Consider the following 17,322-nt stretch of genomic DNA (forward strand, 5'->3'; position numbering starts at 1 on the left):
GTAATGAAGAGGCAGGAATCAAACCAGCTGAGGGCTGAAAGCCCTGGAGCAGTGAGGCATTAAGCGCATCTCTGCTCAGCCTTATCTCCTCCATCACCTTCCTAGAGTCTTAAAAGGGATTCAGAGACCTGAATCTGTCACTAACTCCTTCTCCAATCCCACTCTAACTAGTTCCCTCCTCACACTTCTACGCTCAATACCTGAGTGTGAGTACCAGGCCAGCCAGCAGAGAATAATTAGTTGGCATCAAAGAGCAACACAGGGTCACATGAACAAGAGGTGGCTTCACCTCCTCTGAGCCCACATTCTCAACTTCCCCAGGAGGAAACTCCCTGTCAGTCCAGTGGTTAGGACTCCATGTTTTCACTGCTGTGGCCCGGATTCAATCCCTGGTTGGGGAACTAAGACCCCGCAAGCCACGCAGTGTGGCCAAAAAAAAAAAAAAGTATTCAACTGCTCCACAAACCAGAGAGAAGGACCAGTGTCTGCCAGTTATCCCTGCCCAAGCACCCCCCAAGACTCCGGGAAGGCACATGGCTCCTTCCGATAAGCGAGGGAAGAAGGCACATCATTTATGGGCAAAAAGTAGGGAATGAGCATCAGAAGCAGGTTGTAAAAAAGGCTTCTTTATTGAGAGCAGCGAGTGTAAAAAAAAAACCAAAACAAACAAACAAACAACAACAACAACAATAAAGGTGTGAGGCAGGGGTGGCCCACTGTCCCATCTCCTCCAGGACCCACCCCTACGTCCCATGCCCTCCCACCCCACACTGCAATTACATACAAAAGCCGCCCACGGTGCATACAAAAAGGGCGGGTTATATAGTGTCAAAAGCTCCTGAAAACTCCTTCATCTGCCAGGCACTTAGGATGAGAAAAGGAGAGAAGGGTGGGTAGGAGGCGCAGGTCTGGGTCAGCGTGCACATGTCCATGGCGGGGGTGGGGGTGGGGGGGGACTCGCTGGCTGGGTCCTCCATGATCCTAGTGCAGACCCCACAGTGGTCCCCAGAGGCCAGAACAATCCAGGACTTGAGTATATTAAGGAAATCCCCTTGAAGCCAGCTCACCTCCAGCCTAGCCCTCCCCCGATGAAGTTGGCAGGTGAGTGGCAGAACTGGACCTGGTGGAAGGGAGGAGACCCAGGCCAGAAATTGGGTTTACCTGAGGCACCCACACTGCCCCTGATGGGGGAAGGGGTGGTAGAGAAAGCTGCCCAGCCCAAAGCCCCAGTCACCCAGTCTGGGTCCAAATCAGCCTCCCCAAGGGCTGAGAGTGAGGAAGAGGAAGAAAGCCCAGGCCCTGCCTGACCTCAGCAGTGCCTGTGGTGCCCGGGCGGGGCCCCTAGGGCCCGAGAGGACCAGGATCTTGCCCATCATGCTGTGGGCACCCCTCAGGAGGTCCTCCCCTGCCCACGCCATCCTGAGGCACAGCCTGCCTGGGCTCCCTCCTCACGGCTTGTTATCCGCGGGGTTGTCTCCCAGGGTGTTGGCGATCTCGCTGAAGGAGGGCCGGTCCTTGGGGCTGAGGGCCCAGCAGCGCTGCATCAGCCGGTAGAGTTTGGAAGGGCAGCCCTCAGGCTGCGGGAGTCTGGCCTTCCCAGCCTGCAAGTCTGCAGAAAGACGGTGGGAAGAGGGTTAGTCAAAATATTTAACCACCTGTCCAATACTCTGTGGAGCCTGCAGTTCCCACAGGCAGCCACGTGAGGGAGACTCTGAGGGACGCTGGCCAGTGTGGATGAGCAAGGATTCAGGGAGTTTATAGAAAGCATCTTGCAAGCAAAGGGGAGGACTCCCCTGATCCCAGCTCTCTCTGGCTGGCGGGGGCAGGGTCCAAGCAGCACAAGAAGCAGCCAATACACAGGGGCTGAAGTGGGGTCAATAGGCAGGCACCAGAGTAGCTGGAGTGAACACTGGGGACAAGGGCTATTTACCAACCAGTATGAAGGTATTTCGGTAATCTAACAAGTGGAGTGGCCATATCCACGTACGTGCTGATACCAGCCCTGAGAGAGGAGGGCGGGGGCTGAACTGGCCCCGGGACCCTGAGCAAGCTCTCCACCTAGAGAACATCTGGAACTGTCTCTCGGAAACAGAGCTGCCTACCTGCCAGCACTTCGTCGTCTGCCTGCCCTCCGTGGGGCATTTCCCCGTGAGTGAACACTTCCCACATCAGCACACCGAAGGCCCAGACATCAGACTTGGTGGAGAAGTCGCCCTCCAGGATGGCCTCAGGGGACATCCAGCGCAGCGGCACCCAGGCCTGGCGGAAGTGGTAGTACTCACTGTGGGACAAGAGGACACACAGGCATGGGGGTAGGGGGGTGAGGGGCACAGCCTGGGATCCCCACCTCATCCCAGGTCTGGGTCTCATACCCAAGCTACAGCCCAGATTTTCTGTATCAAGGCATTCAGGGAAATTGGAAACGTTTTTGCTTAGCAAGGGGTGGGGTGGGGGGGTTGTATACTGGATGAAACCTGGAGGCATCCACATGGGGTCTGACGGTTAAAAAATTCCCTTAAGAATCAGACTTCGCCTAATGTCAATATTTAAAAGCTAATAATCGTACATACTTTCTATATTAGTTTAAAAGTGTGAAAAATCAACACGTTAAATGGAAAGAAATCTTAAAGAGCTTTAGTAGTGATAACCCAATCATGACTAAAGCAACGGTCAGACAAACCAGGGTGAGTCAAAACTGGGATGACTCGAGGGGAAGCTCCCGGAGGCACCAGGTAATGCATATTCCAGCGCGATCTCTGGCTACGGGTGCTGAGCTTTAAGTCTTAGCCTTAAAAATAACTACTGAGTTCAGGAAGTTACAGAGAGAACCATATGAATAGTTAAATTCTATAGAAAACCACATAAAGTGTGACTAGTTACTTTTGAAAAAGGTTTATAATTGTTTTATCACTAGAGAAAATGTGTAAGATGAGGGAGCTGTGGTCCACTGGCTGGGATGCCTTTGGACTAAGCCCTTTCCCACCCCCCCACCAGCTGTGTCTGCCCTCTGCCCCTCGCCCACTCCACCTGTGCCCCCTACCTGTTGTACACGTCCTTGCTGAGCCCCAGGGCCGACACCTTCACCTGTCTCTGAGCGCTGACCAGGCAGTTTCGAGCGGCCAGGTCCTTGTGCACAAAGCGGTTGTTGGACAGGTGCTCCATTCCCAGGGCCACTTGGGTACACAGAGCCACCTGGAACGAGAAAGGGGGCTGTGAGAGCACATCAGGACTGGGGTACTGGCGGACCGCCCTTGACACAGCTCTTGGTGGGGTCTCAGCACCATTAATGTGATGCTGAAGGAAGCCCCAAAACAAAGGCACAACAGCCTGTTCCCTTCTCTGTAAAATGGGAATAACAGGACCTGCGCCTCCTGGGTTGTTGGAGAACTGAATTGAATGAAATAAAGTTTTCGGCCCCACGCCCATGCACAGCAGGTGCTAGATTGAGTGAGTGGCAGGTGGGGTGGGGAGACCACATAGTGACCATCTGCTGAGTGAAAAATAACTGGGCAGTAAGTATAGCTCACATCTTTATGGGCTGCTCCTTTTTTTTTTTACTTCAAAGCTACATATTTTCTACTAGTTGCATTTCATAAAAAACAAAATAAACAATCATATATATCTATATATAAAATATATGTGTGAGCGAAGGTAGATAGAGACACACACACACACACACACACACACACACACACACAGGTTGCCTCTGAGAAGGGTAGCTGGAGGCCAGAGAGAAAAGGTAGGGAAACTTTTGGTTTACATTTTGGTGTGAACTACATATAGAAAAGTTCATAAAATATGTCTACTTTCACGAATAACTATAACGCCCACACCCAGGTAACAGTCACCAAGTTAAAAAAAGAAACCAATGATAGGCCCCCAGAAGCTCCTCACTGGCTCCTTCCCCATCACAAATTCTCCTCTCTCCTCAAGAGGTAATCACTATCCTGACTTGTATGAAAATAATGTCTTGTCTGTTCTTTACAGTTTTACCGCTGATGCGTATGTTCCTAAACAAACAATACAATTCCATTTTGCCTGTTTTAGAGCCAGATAAGGCTGCAATCATACAAATACGTATATTCCTTTGTGCCTTGATTCTGTCACTTAACATTGCAAGGTTCATCCTTTTTTTGGGATATCATTGTACTGAGTTCTTTCTCATCATAAACACATCATAATTTATTCCTTCTAATGTCAGTGGAAATTTGTTTCCCCCCACCCCCTGCCAGATTTTCACTATTAAGAACAGTGCTGGGCAACTACTGAGCCCACGTGCCACAACTACTGAAGCGCCTAGAGCCCGTGCTCCACAACAAGAGAACCCACCACAATGAGAAACCCACGCACCGCAACGAAGAGTAGCCCCCGCTCACCACAACCAGAGAAAAGCCCGCGTGCAGCAACGAAGACCCAACGCAGCCAAAAATAAAATTAAAAAAAAAAAAAAAGAACAGTACTGGGTACTTCCCTGGTGGCACAGTGGTTAGACTCCGAGCTCCCAATGCAGGGGGCCCAGGTTCGATCCCTGGTCAGGGAACTAGATCCTACATGCATGCCACAACTAAGGAGCCCACGTGCCACAACTAAGGAGCTGGCAAGCCTCAACTAAGGAGCTGGCAAGCCTCAACTAAGGAGCCCACCAGCCACAATTAAGGAGCCCACCGGCCACAACTAAGACCCGGCACAACTAAATAAATAAATAAATAAGTAAATAAGAGCATGACCTCTCTCTTCCTCCCTCCCTTCCTCCCTCCCTCCCTCTTTAAAAAAAAAAACAGTGCTGTTATGAATGTTCTTATGAGTGTATATATGCATGAGTTTCTCTAAGATACCTTGTGGGGGGTCATGGACTGTGAGTAGCTCTAGCATTACAAAACAATGCAATACTATTTTCCAAAGTTTAAGACAGTTGGGGAGATTTTTCACTGACACCTTTTAAAAGTTTTTGAGCCATGTGAATGTATTACATATAATACATTATATAACATATTAAGTGTAATTATAATTAAGAAATATTAACATTTAAAAAATATACACCAATGCACTGAACGAATATCAACTGAGCATCTACTATACACCACATACAATTGGGTGCTGATGGAATATGACAGGGATGGCAAGACTGGGCTCCTGGTGAGAGGGCAGTCTAGAAGGGAGGTAAGAATTGTACCTGCAGAAGGGTGTCACCAATTGGGGGAAGGTGAGCCATGCCAAACAGAGGTAAAATCGGAGCACCAGGAGAGTGCCTGTAAAGACCAATGGTCCCTATGCCTCTGTCACCTTATCCAATCCTTGGGAGCAACACCAAGGGACACAGGACATGTAGCATTTCCTTGTGTATAAAAACAAGGCAAACAGAAATGCAAAGAGGTCCGCGTGGAAGGTTATTTAACAAGTTACTGGCCAGCTGTGTATTTCTTCCAGCACACAGACTCACTTTCAGGATCCATAAGGGAGAAGCCACCCACCACATACTAAATCACGGAGAGACAAACGTGGCTAAGGACCAGTATCATGGGTGACCAAGAAAATACTAATCAAGACCTGACAAGGTATCATTTGCCACACATCTGATTGCAAAAGGTCAGAAGTCGGCCTCTAACCTCCAATGGTTCAGAAAAATGCATAATAATAATAATATACAGACACAGAGAACAATAAAGCAAATGGGGCAAAACGTAAACAACTGAATCTGGCTAAAGGGTTTGTAGGAGCTCCTTGAACCATTCTTACAGTCTTTTAAGTTTGAAATATCAAAGTGAAACAAACATACACACATACATACACAAGTCAATAAAAAGATTAAAAAAATAACAATAAGTAAGTAAAAGCAGCCTATGTGTGGACCAATGACAGTATGTCACCGATTAACCAAGATTACGGTTTATCTGATTCTATGTCCCTGAAGTTCAAAAAGGAACAAAGGTGAATGTGAGTGGTAGAAGGGCTGCTCCCACATTACCCAGGGCAAGGAGGAGACCAAGCAGTCAGAGAGAAGGGGGTGGGAACACTTGTTGTGCACCTACTGTGTGCCCGGGCCCTGAGCCAAGCTAGCCGCTCCCCTTCTTGCTCTCTGTGAGGTGGGCTCCTCCTCAGCTTTGCCCACAGTCCCAGCCGAATGCCAAAGCCTGGCTCTTTCCTCAACACTGCAGCCGCCTTTCCTCGGTCACCTCACTGTGGATGGGGGCACAGGAAGGGCTGTCTGCCATCAGTGACCCCAGGGGTGGGGTGCTGGCTGTGGACTGGCCCTTCGGCATCCCTGGCTGGCTCCAAGCAGCTTCACCGGCCTGGCTCCCAGGGTCACGGAAAGGCCAGGAGAGGAGCTGAGTCCAAACACTGGGAGAGGGGTCACTCCAAAAACAGATCTTCTCAGTCTGTGTGCTCTGACCAGTGAGATCCCTGCAGGCCCCACTGCCTCCACTGGAGAGTTGCTAATTGTGGTCACAACCTACTAGTATGGCATAAAACCCATTTAGTGAATCTTAACCAGCATTTTTTTTTTAAAGGAATAGAAAATATCAGAGTGTATCACACGTGGTAAGGATAACTATCATTCATGGAACTTTTTTCATTTTTTAAATATACACGTCTGGGACTTCCCTGGTGGCGCAGTGGTTAAGAATCCACCTGCTAATGCAGGGGACAACGGCTCAAGCCCTGCTCCGGGAAGATCCCACATGCCGAGGAGCAACTAAGTCCGTGTGCCACAACTACTGAGCCTGCGCTCTAGAGCCCGCGAGCCACAACTACTGAGCCCACGTGCCACAACTACTGGAGCCCGTGCGCCTAGAGCCTGTGCTCTGCAACTAGAGAAGCCACCGCAATGAGAAGCCCGTGCACCGCAATGAAGAACAGCCACCACTCGTCACAACTAGAGAAAAGCCCGCACGCAGCAACAAAGACCCAACGCAACCAAAAATAAATAAATTAATTTTAAAAAAGTGATACTTTAGAATATTTAAAATAAATAAATAAATATGCACGTCTGTGTTGCATTGTGATGTAAAATGTGCTCTCTTTTCTTTTTCTTTTTTTTGCTACTGTGGGTCTCAGTCAAAAAAAGTTTAAAAACAATGGTCTACACCTGCGCTGTCCAAAACAGTAGCCCCCTAGACCCGTGTGGCTATTTCAGTTAATTAAAACTTAATAAAATAAAAAACTCAGCTCCTCCGTCTCTCTAGCCACATGCTAAGTGCTCAGTAGCCACGTGGGGCTGGTGACCACTGCACTGGACAGCACAGGTATGGAATGTTTCCACCACCTATTCTATTCAGTTCTATTAGGCAGCACTGATCCCAACCACAACCAGTCTGGACCCATTACATATCCAACATATCGACTGACACTGCATATGCAGACGGGCTGAACGCGGGCCACTACCAAGAGTTAGGGGAAATCTCATCTTTTTGGTGCATTTTCTTTATCAAAAGTGAAGCCACGGGCTTCCCTGGTGGCGCAGTGGTTGGGAGTCCGCCTGCCGATGCAGGGGACGTGGGTTCGTGCCCCAGTCTGGGAAGATCCCACGTGCCGCGGAGCGGCTGGGCCCGTGAGCCATGGCCGCTGAGCCTGCGCGTCCGGAGCCTGTGCTCCACAACGGGCGAGGCCACAACAGTGAGAGGTCCGCCTACCGCAAAAAAAAAAAAAAACGAAACACCAGGGCATTGTCCAGCCTTGCCCCGTTGTCCGTAAGGGGCAGACAAAGGATTTTGTAACAAGCCCTCATCAGACTTGGCTTTCCCCTCAGCCTGCCCTCTCTGCTCTGGCTCACAAGCTAAACAATCTGCTGCTAGTCATGGGAACAGAAGACAGAGGTCTTGGCCCAGTGACTAACTTGCTATCTTTCCAGAGAAGCAGTGCTTCTGGAAATACTGGCTAAGCGAGGACAGTAAAAGGGAATTCTGTTAACCCAAGCCAGTTAAGTGTTTCCTTACTGCTGGGCAAGCCGCCATCAGATGGCCACGGGATTAATTTTCAAATGCTGTTATAAACACCTGCAGTTTGGTAAAGACCAGATCCACCCCTCCTTTCCAACTTTAACACCCTGGGGGCTCGCCCAAGTTCTGGCTAAGCCACCGTGATGCTTCCCTGCTCTTCCCAAACAGGCTGCTGCTTCCTATCCGGCATCTGACTGCTTAAAGCAAAGCGTTGTCCACCAGGTGTGCTAAGCGGCCCCTGCTCCTGGTCCCATCATTAGCTTGCAGGTGATCCATGGAGAAATCACAGGTTACAGTGCTCCAACTTCAACATCTCCATTATCTTATCAGCTACTCTAACAAGCATCACCTACAATTATGCCACCACCCAGGGCCTGTGTCTTTGATTGCTATCACGATCCCACAGCTACCCTGGAATCCTCCTGAGGCTCCTCCCCGTCCAGGCACAGCACCCTCATTCCAGCTCTAGCTGGCCAGGGAGCACCCTGCTTACCACTCCACCTCCCTTTAAAAACTGAACGTTGGGCTTCCCTGGTGGCGCAGTGGTTGAGAGACCGCCTGCCAATACAGGGGACAAGGGTTTGTGCCCCAGTCCGGGAAGATCCCACATGCCGCGGAGTGGCTGGGCCCATGAGCCATGGCCGCTGAGCCTGCGCGTCCGGAGCCTGTGCTCCGCAACGGGAGAGGCCACGCCAGTGAGAGGCCCGCGTACCGCAAAAAAAAAAAAAAAAAAAAAAAAAAAAAACCTGAACGTTTTCTCCTTCTATTCCCCCAGAACCCTAGGAATATAAAGTGGCACAGCAGCTCACTAAATTATTAGCGCCAGAAAGCATCTACAAATTTTAATATAGCTTTCCTAAGAATTTTCATTTTCATGGAATCCCCCAAAAGAAGTGTTTTTCAAACTACTGATCGAGACCCATATGGGTCTGAAAACCAATTTAGTGGGTTAAAAAAAAAAAAGGATAGGATAGGAAATATTAAGTGCATCAAATACAGGGTTGTGAAAGATTAATTTTAGTTGTGTGTGTGTGTATGTGTGTGTTTGCTGGGCCATGATGTAAAATGCATTTTTTAAAATAAATTTATTTATTATTTTTGGCTGCGTTGGAGTCTTCGTTGCTGTGTGCGGGCTTTCTCTAGTTGCGGCGAGCAGGGGCCACTCTTTGTTGCGGTGTGCGGGCTTCTCATTGTGGTGGCTTCTCTGGTTGCGGAGCACAGGCTCTAGGCACAAGGGCTTTAGTAGTTGTGGCTTGCGGGCTCTAGAGCACAGGCTCGGTAGTTGTGGTATACGGGCTTAGTTGCTCTGTGGCATGTAGGATCTTCCTGGACCAGGGCACAAACCCATGTCCCCTGCATTGGCAGGAGGATTCTTAACCACTGCGACACCAGGGAAGCCCTAAAATGCATTTCTTACAGGGGACTTTAACCAAAACCATTACAAAGCCACTATGCTACTCCTGGGCTCCTTAAACCTTAATGAGCTTAAGAATCAGCTGGAGAGCTTGTTTAAAAAATACGGATCCGGGCTGCCCTGGTGGCGCAGTGGTTGAGAGTCTGCCTGCCGATACAGGGGACACGGGTTCGTGCCCCGGTCCGGGAAGAGCCCACATGCCGTGGAGCGGCTGGGCCCGTGAGCCATGGCCGCTGAGCCTGCGCATCTGGAGCCTCTGCTCCCCAATGGGAGAGGCCACAACAGTAAGAGGCCCGCATACCGCAAAAAAAAAAAAAAAAAAAAATGCAGATCCTCAGACCCCACTCTCACAGATTCCGCAAGTCTGAGGTACGGTCCATAAACCTCCAATTTTTTTTTAAAGCAATGCCCTTCCCCCACCATCCAATGCAGAATATTGTCCTTGGAGAGTATGAAACCCAACTTACTGCATTTTCCCCATCAAGTTCAAGACACTTGGGCAAAAAAGTGTGGAGAGATCTTCAGCAACAGTGGTGACGGCTCTCAGCCAAAGAGAGTCCCTCGGATCACGTGATGGAAATAACTTCCCGTCACCTGCCTACGCCCCTGTCCCAGCCAAAGCAACATACCTAAACTCCTCTTCTTCCCACCATTCACCTACTTCTTGTCCTTGAGACTTGAACTCGAATGCCTTTCTCTACCAGGAGACCTTCTTTGTTAACCACACTCTCTGTCCACCTAAAGGACGTGGATGTCTTCAACGTCTCTTATTTTATGTCTCTCACTTGCTTTCTGTGTCTTACCTGAAGTCTGTAAGGCACGCGCCATACTCACTTACCCAAGCTCTCCCACTAGATCCTAAGTGCCCCAAGGACAGGCACAGTCTCAATTTGGATCCCCAAGGGCCCATCATGCCAGATTCACTGGCTCCACGCGTGCCCTGATTTGTGAGCTCTGGGGTCCTGACATCCCACCCAGCTGGAGAAGCACGTCCTGTCCTGTGGCTTTCCACATACAGCCATAGCAGACAATCGTGTGGATTCTCGGAGATGGAGGCAGGGGCACCATGTCAGGAGGCCAGTTCACACGCGGAGGATGAAGCAACACGCTCAGGGCCACGCCCAGCCCCGAAGGCCCCTAGACGCCCAGGCTGCCTGCTGCTCCTCCAGCTCAGCGTCCAAGGCAGGCGACAGAAGTCCTGCTCCAGCGGCCAAGGTGAAGGGCAGCTCTTCTCTCCGAAAGCAACATGGCCACACAAAGGCACTCACAGGCTCCATGACTGGGACAAGTCACCTAATCTCTCTAAACCTTGGCGTCTTCACCCACAACTCGGACAGCGACATGTATCGCAGAGGATCACCGTGATCGCTGAGGTAAGTACTTACACGGGGCCTGGCCCACAGGATGCCTTCAACCAGTGCACTGCTGTTAGGTAACCGCCCCAGGTCCTGGCCCACCTTGGGGGCCTCGACCCGCCCCCGTCCTCACCTTCTGCTTCGTGCTGAGGGGCTGCGACTTCAACTTTTCATCCTTGCTCTTGGAAATCCTCAGGAACTGTTTGAGGTCTCCCTGAGGAAAAGCCAAGCGTCCCTGTCAAGTCAGAGTCCAGCCGGTATCTCCAAAGCATCCAACCCAGCAGGTGCTCACAAGGTACCCGCCCCCGGGGGGATGGTGGGTGGGTGGGGGGGTTGAGGAGCTCTGACCTGAACGCCCAATCCCCAGCCCAGACCCCTCCCATGGGGAGTGTCCAGTGGGAATTAAAAACTATAGGAAGTGCCTCCTAGAAGCTCTCACGTCGGAAAGGGAGGAGGACGGTCATTGCGGCCCTCAGGGGAGGCCCCAGATGGGCAGGTGAGGAAGCCCCTGCCCTGAGGGAGCCAGGAGAGGAAAACCCCACAGCCCCCAACCCTCCGTCCTCACGGGGTCTTCACGGACCCCAGACAGGAAGGCTGTGTCCTCCAGACATAACGAAGAGGGGACACCAGCGGCAAAAACATGCACAAAGTGCTCACGAGCACTCGCTAACAGAAAGACGAGGGTCACTCTGCCCCCTTCCTGCCCCGAGCTGGGGAGTTTGACAAGCAGCAGCTCGAAGACCAAGGGGATTAGGCCTAGATGGGCGAGGGAATGAAGGGTGAGGGGTGGAGCTGGGCATGCCAAGCAGGGTGGAAAGAGAAGGCTAGTGGCTGGGTTAACACTGTCCCTCAAGTGGTGCGGGCTGCAGGGAAAGAAGGAAAGCCAGTTTCTGAGCAGCGGGCAGAGGGAGAAGCCGGAAGAACCTGGGTCTCACCCCCAGACCTGGGGCTGGCAGACGGGGTGCGGGTCAACGAAAGGTGGGTGTCGGAGAGCTGGGGGGACAGGAGGCTGAGCATCTCAAGGTGGTGACAGCAGGTTCCCACGGTGCCCCCCACCCCCCAGGTCAGAGCACTGCCCAGCCCGAGACAAGCAGGGCCCCGGCCAGCAGCATACCAGGTCCACATACTCCAGCACCATGTAGTGGGGCTCGGCCTCCCGGCACAGTCCCAGCAGCCTCACCACGTTGGCGTGGTTCAGCTTCCCAAACATCTCGAACTCCCTCCGGAAGTCCAGCTGCTGCTGCTCGTCCCGGCTCTGCAGGCTCTTCACAAGCACCAGGGTCTCTGGCACCCCCTCTTCCAAGCCCTGCGCCTTTGCCAGGAACACCTCCCCAAACTCGCTCTTCCCTGCGGGCACACGTCTGAGTCGGCCAGCAGCCTTCCCCCGAGCAGAGAAAGCCCCTGACTTGGGAGGCACCTGGCCTGTGTCACACAGCAGGGAGTCTCTCTGCTCCACCCACCTGGACCGGGCGGTGGCCCCAGCTGTGTGGGTGACCCTGAGCAAACCACTTCCCCTTCTGCCCTGGGCCTGGCAGTTGCTAACAGTGAAATAAAGGGGTCAGATTAATGGTACTTTCTAGAGGGTGGTCTGTATGAGAATTTTAGGTCATTCACCATAAATAGATCTTAGTTCTACATTCTAATCTATGCTCAGAAAACATTTAACTAGCACAGATCCGTAACTTTCAGAGTCATTCCTAAAACAAAGCTAACTTTAGTTGATTTCCTTTTAAAGGTGAGGGAGAGTCAATCTAAATAAAACATCAAGTGAATAATACACAGGAATGACAAAATCTGTGGAGGTGGGGTGTGGACAACAGGTGGGGGACACACTGGACCGGGCCTCTCCAAAGCTCCCTCCATTTCTGATGTTCTGGGCCTCAGGGACTCCAGAGCCACCAGCCCTGGCGCAGCCCCAAGACAGACCAGAGCCTGTAGTTAAGCAGGGGTGATGATGGCCAAGGCAACACACCCAGTGTGGTGATGGGCTGCAGGCTGGCCCGAGGGAAGTGCATCTTGTCACTTGTGCTGTGGCGTTTGTTGGTGGCCGCGGAGCTGGAGCCCAAGCTGGTCAAGGCCACTTCCTCTTGGATCTCTGCTGAGGGCTGTCCGTTCTGCAGAGGGCCACCTGGGAAGAAGGGGCAGGGAGGGTGTCAGGATAAGACCTGACACTCTGGCCACCATGGCGGGGACTGCAGTTCTTTTCCACAATCTCCCACTTCCACCAAAGGGGTCCAATCCTGGGGTCCCACACAAAATCCACACACAATCCAACCGATGAACTGATGGGGCTGGGGCGAGGGAGACAGGCATCCCTTAGGGTATGGCCACTTATTGACACAGCCGATTACAACTTTTGAAATGGAAAAAACTGCACAAGTCTTATCTGAGTCAATGGTCCCTGGACAGCATGGTGACATAAGGGTTTTTGCTTTCATAGGGTCTCCTGCAGGCACAAAGGGAAAATCACAACAAGGGAAACCCAGGCCCTGCTCCTGAACTCCTAAACTGAGAGGGGAGACCCAGCAATGTCCCCAGGGGGCTCCCAGTCGGAGGAGAGAATGGCAGGAGGAGGGAAACAGGCAGACAGATCGCCCCTGGGGAATCTCAAAGACTAATGGGGGGAGACAAGGTGTGCAAAGAAACATGAACACACATACTTAAATTATGTCTGTGGTTTCGAACTGCAGGGAGAAGGCAGGGAAACGTAGGAGGCTGGCCCAAGAGGCTCCAACGAGCAAGATGTAAGCCAGGTTGCGCAGAAGTCAAGGCCCAGGGAATCGGCCAACTCCAGGCTTCCAGCTGGGATTGGGGCAGGGGGGCGGCGGGGGAAGGGGAGGGGGGCGGTGCAGAGCGGCTCTGCTCTGGCTCCAGCAGTTCCCTCCAGCGCCACAGCGCTGTCCTCCGTGGCCACGGGAGGGCGCTCAGCACCTGCGCACAGCACCGCCTCCCTCTTCCTGGGCCTCCCTCCTCCAGGGCCCCTCACCGTTGAGGCACTCCATCTCTGGCTCCTCGCCCTCCGGCTGCTTCTGAAGCCGCTTGGCCTTGCAGCGCTTCTTGCAGTAGAACATGAGGCCCAGCACGGCAATGATGTAGGCCACGGCGGCGCCCACCGACAGCCCAATAGTCTGGATCATCTTGTAAGGTGGAGGGCTGCCCAGGCCCTCCGACTCCTCCAGCACCGGCTTGTCTGAGAGACATACAGATAGGTGTGAGCAGGGGCCGCTGAAGCAAGCCCAGCCCTACTTCTCTACTGGCTGCTCCCTACTGCACACATAAGACAACCTCCCAGACACTTGGCCTGACCAAGCCAGAGCGACCCAGGGAGGGTTACCACCAGCAATGGCATCAACAAGGGCCAGGTCCTCAGGGCCCCACCAAGGCCAGAGGGAGCTCTGCAGGAGTTGAGGCCAGTGATTCCCAAGCTGGCTCTGCATCTGGACACGAGGCCGGGGACACATCTAAGAGGCACATCTGTCGGCCCCACCACAAACCCACACTGTTTGCTAACAAGCTTCCTTAATGACTTAACATCATGAGTCAGGCTCTGAAGAGCTGCATCTGGGAACTTTTGGTTTAGAATCCCAGTCATCGCCCAGCACAGAGTGGTTCTTCAAGAAAAGTATTGGTAGGGACTTCCCTGGCAGTCCAGTGGTTAGGGCTCTGCACTTCCACTGCAGGGGGCATGGGTTCAATCCCTGGTCAGGGAACTAAGACCTTTCATGTGCGGCATGGCCAAAAAAAAAAAAAAAAAAAAAAAATTAAAAAAAGAGAAACGTATTTGCAGAAGGGATCTTCTAGTCTAGGGGCTTTCAGTGGCCTCGGGTCCCATGGAGAAAGAGGTGCCTGGAGGGAGAGAGGCCCAAGGGGGAGGCCATGCAGGATTCCCCAACTCTCACACACACCCAGTGGCTTCAACCAAGGAGGCTGTCACTTCACCTTACTCATTTAAAGTTCCACATAAAACTTCGTCTAGAAAACCAGTTCTGCTGCTAAACCAAAAAAAGTTTGAAACCTCTCATTTAAACCACGCCCACCTTACAGACAGAGAAAAAAGCCCCTGGGGAGGAAATAACACCTGCAAGGGCACAGAGGTGGTTAACAAGAGAGGCCAGACCCAAACCCCAAGTCCCTGACCCTAGTCAGGGTGTTTCACCTGACACACCATCCTCTCTGGGCCTCCAGGGTAAAGGAAACTTGTGCTGCTGCTTCCTGGCCTGATCCCCTCCCTGCCCACCCAGGGACCTGTAGGGAGACCTGGGAAGAAGCATTTTAGGACAAGGGCACCATCCCCTGACTTCCCCGGAACAGGCACACACCCACTAGCTGTGGAATGTTTAAGGGAGAGCCCAGGTCCAGGCAAGGAACCTGAGACTGATGGTGAGGTGGCCTGGTGGAGGGGACACAGCTGAATGCCCGCGCCCACCGCAAAAATGGTTTCGTGCCTTCTGTGTACAGGGGCCGATGAGCACAAGGATGAGAAAGAAGTGAGGTGCCCCCACTTCCTGTGCAGGACACCCCTCCGGGTCCCATACCCACGACATAAAGGGGGGCCTCCGTGTGCTTGATGTTGCAGCTGTTGCCCGCGATGCAGGTGTAGCGGCCCGAGTCCTCGGGGGCAACATCGTGGATCACCAGGGAGCCGTTCTGGAAGATGTGCATCCTGCCAGGAGAGAAGTCACAGCGTTGCCCACCAGGCCAGCTCCAGGGAGACTGGGCTGCAGGAGAGGCAGGGTGGGTGTGGGAAGGAGACAGCCTACCTGGGTCCCAGCTTGGTGGGGTCCAGGATACGGTCTTTGCCCTTCCACTGAATGAGTGGCTTGGGGTCCCCCTGGGCCTCGCACCGCAGCAGGGCCGTGTGGCCCTGGTACACGGTCGTGCGCTCCGGCTCCACCTTGAAGGTGATGAACACTGGATGGGAAGAGCCCGGTGAGGGGCAGGGAGCACTGAGCAAAGGGGCTGGCGGGGTGCAGGCAGCTGCCCCACAGGGCCCGCCAGCCCCAGCCCCAGCCCCCTGCACGGTCGCACCTGCCACGGTGAGCTGGACGTGGGCACGGATCTGGCCCTGCAGCCCATTGGAGGCGATGCAAGTGTAGTTGCCGGCATCATTGCGGGTCACCCTGGCGAAGTGCAAGGTCCCAGCGTTGTCCGTCACCCACTCTGGAAGGCTGCTCCCATCTACAGGGGCAACATTGGGGAATGATGGGATGGACCAGAGTCCCATGAGTGGCCAGCAAAGCCCTCAGTCACTCGCCTCTACTGAAAAACACGGCATCGCTCCTGGCTATTCACAGACAAGATCCAAACGCCTGAGCCAGGCATTGGGAGTCCCTATTACTTACTCCTTTTCTAATTTTTCAGTCTCACGTCCTTCTACTGCCCTGTATAACGTTCCACTTCCACCAAACCGGACTTCTGGTTGGGCTTGGAATGTGCCTTGCTCTCACCCTCACTGCCTGTCACTCTCCACTCCTAGAACCCATTCCTGCTCTTTGCCATCGTCCCACCCATTCTGAGTTCCACCCCCCACAGACAGCTCCCCCAGACACCTGAGCAGAGACAGCCCACTTGCTGCTCAGAATCTACAACCCCCCTCTCTCTCACTGTTAATGGGAATGTAAAAACCTTTTAAAAAACAATTTGGCCATTCGCATCAAGGGTTGTAATAATGTGCATACCCTTTTATACATAATTATTCCATTTCTGGGAATCTTTCCCAAACGAAATAAACCCAAGTCCAGAAAAAACTCTGCCTCAAGATGTTTATTGCAGCAATAAAAAGACAGAGAGAGAGAGAGAGAGAGAAAGAGGCAGAGAAAGGGAGGGAGGAAGGGAGGGTGGTTAACAACCCAAATGTCCAACATTTAGGGGATATTTAAGTAAATTACAGTGAATCCAATCATTGGAATATTATTGCAATCATCAAAACCAATGTTTATGTACAAAACCACGGGGAAATGCTTGATAATGTTAAGTAAAAAAAGATAAAATTACATACAGTTATCTGCATCTTCTATTTCTATAGTAAGCATGACTCAACTCATGGAAGTATAATAAGTGAAAATTATATGTACAGTAAAACTGCTATGTAAAAACAAAAAGATGTACACACAAAAAGGTACACACCCAGAGATGACTGATGGTGGGATTATGCATTATTTTCTGCCAAAATTTTCTAAAGGATTACTTTTACATTGGAAAGGATGACTATTTTGAAAAGAGGGAAAGGACTTTACGGCCCTGTCTGGACCAATCCAATCATTTGTTGCCTTGAGTCGTCTTATATGTTGTTTAATGCTGTAACCTGACCTCTTTTGTGTCTGGCTTTTTTTTTTCTAACTGGACCATAAATCGGCCCCTACATTTCTTGTCTATCCCAAAGTTTTGGGCACTCAGCTCGTCCTCAGACAGGCATACATCTGACCAGTGGACTGCCTGCTGCCCCCACCCCATGCTCACACAGTACCCACCTGCCCGGACCCACTTAATAGTGGGCTTCTCTCGGCCTGTGGCTGAGCAGGGAACCGTGGCCTCCTTGTCAAACTCCATGCACTGCTGCGGCCGGGGCGGTGGTGTGAACTTGAGCTTTTCTGTTTCAGTAGCAGAAAAGGGGAGG

General features: G+C 52.0%; 1 protein-coding gene across 1 annotated transcript in view; it reads right to left on the bottom strand.

The window, feature by feature from the left end:
* Positions 1–200: 200 nt before the first annotated feature.
* PTK7 (protein tyrosine kinase 7 (inactive)) overlaps positions 201–17,322 on the bottom strand; it is a 60,478-nt gene continuing 43,356 nt past the window's right edge. Inside the window, exons 10-20 of the mRNA XM_079934379.1 lie at positions 17,177–17,296; positions 15,735–15,884; positions 15,467–15,617; positions 15,242–15,369; positions 13,693–13,896; positions 12,679–12,834; positions 11,821–12,053; positions 10,840–10,920; positions 3,041–3,192; positions 2,103–2,281; positions 201–1,609 (exon numbers count right to left, since the gene is read on the bottom strand). Of these exons, the coding sequence (XP_079790505.1) occupies positions 1,449–1,609; positions 2,103–2,281; positions 3,041–3,192; positions 10,840–10,920; positions 11,821–12,053; positions 12,679–12,834; positions 13,693–13,896; positions 15,242–15,369; positions 15,467–15,617; positions 15,735–15,884; positions 17,177–17,296 (1,715 nt within the window). The 3' untranslated portion in view covers positions 201–1,448. The remainder of the gene's footprint in view (positions 1,610–2,102; positions 2,282–3,040; positions 3,193–10,839; positions 10,921–11,820; positions 12,054–12,678; positions 12,835–13,692; positions 13,897–15,241; positions 15,370–15,466; positions 15,618–15,734; positions 15,885–17,176; positions 17,297–17,322) is intronic.

The sequence above is a fragment of the Stenella coeruleoalba genome (genome assembly GCF_951394435.1).
Source record: "Stenella coeruleoalba genome assembly, chromosome: 10".
Taxonomy (NCBI): domain Eukaryota; kingdom Metazoa; phylum Chordata; class Mammalia; order Artiodactyla; family Delphinidae; genus Stenella; species Stenella coeruleoalba.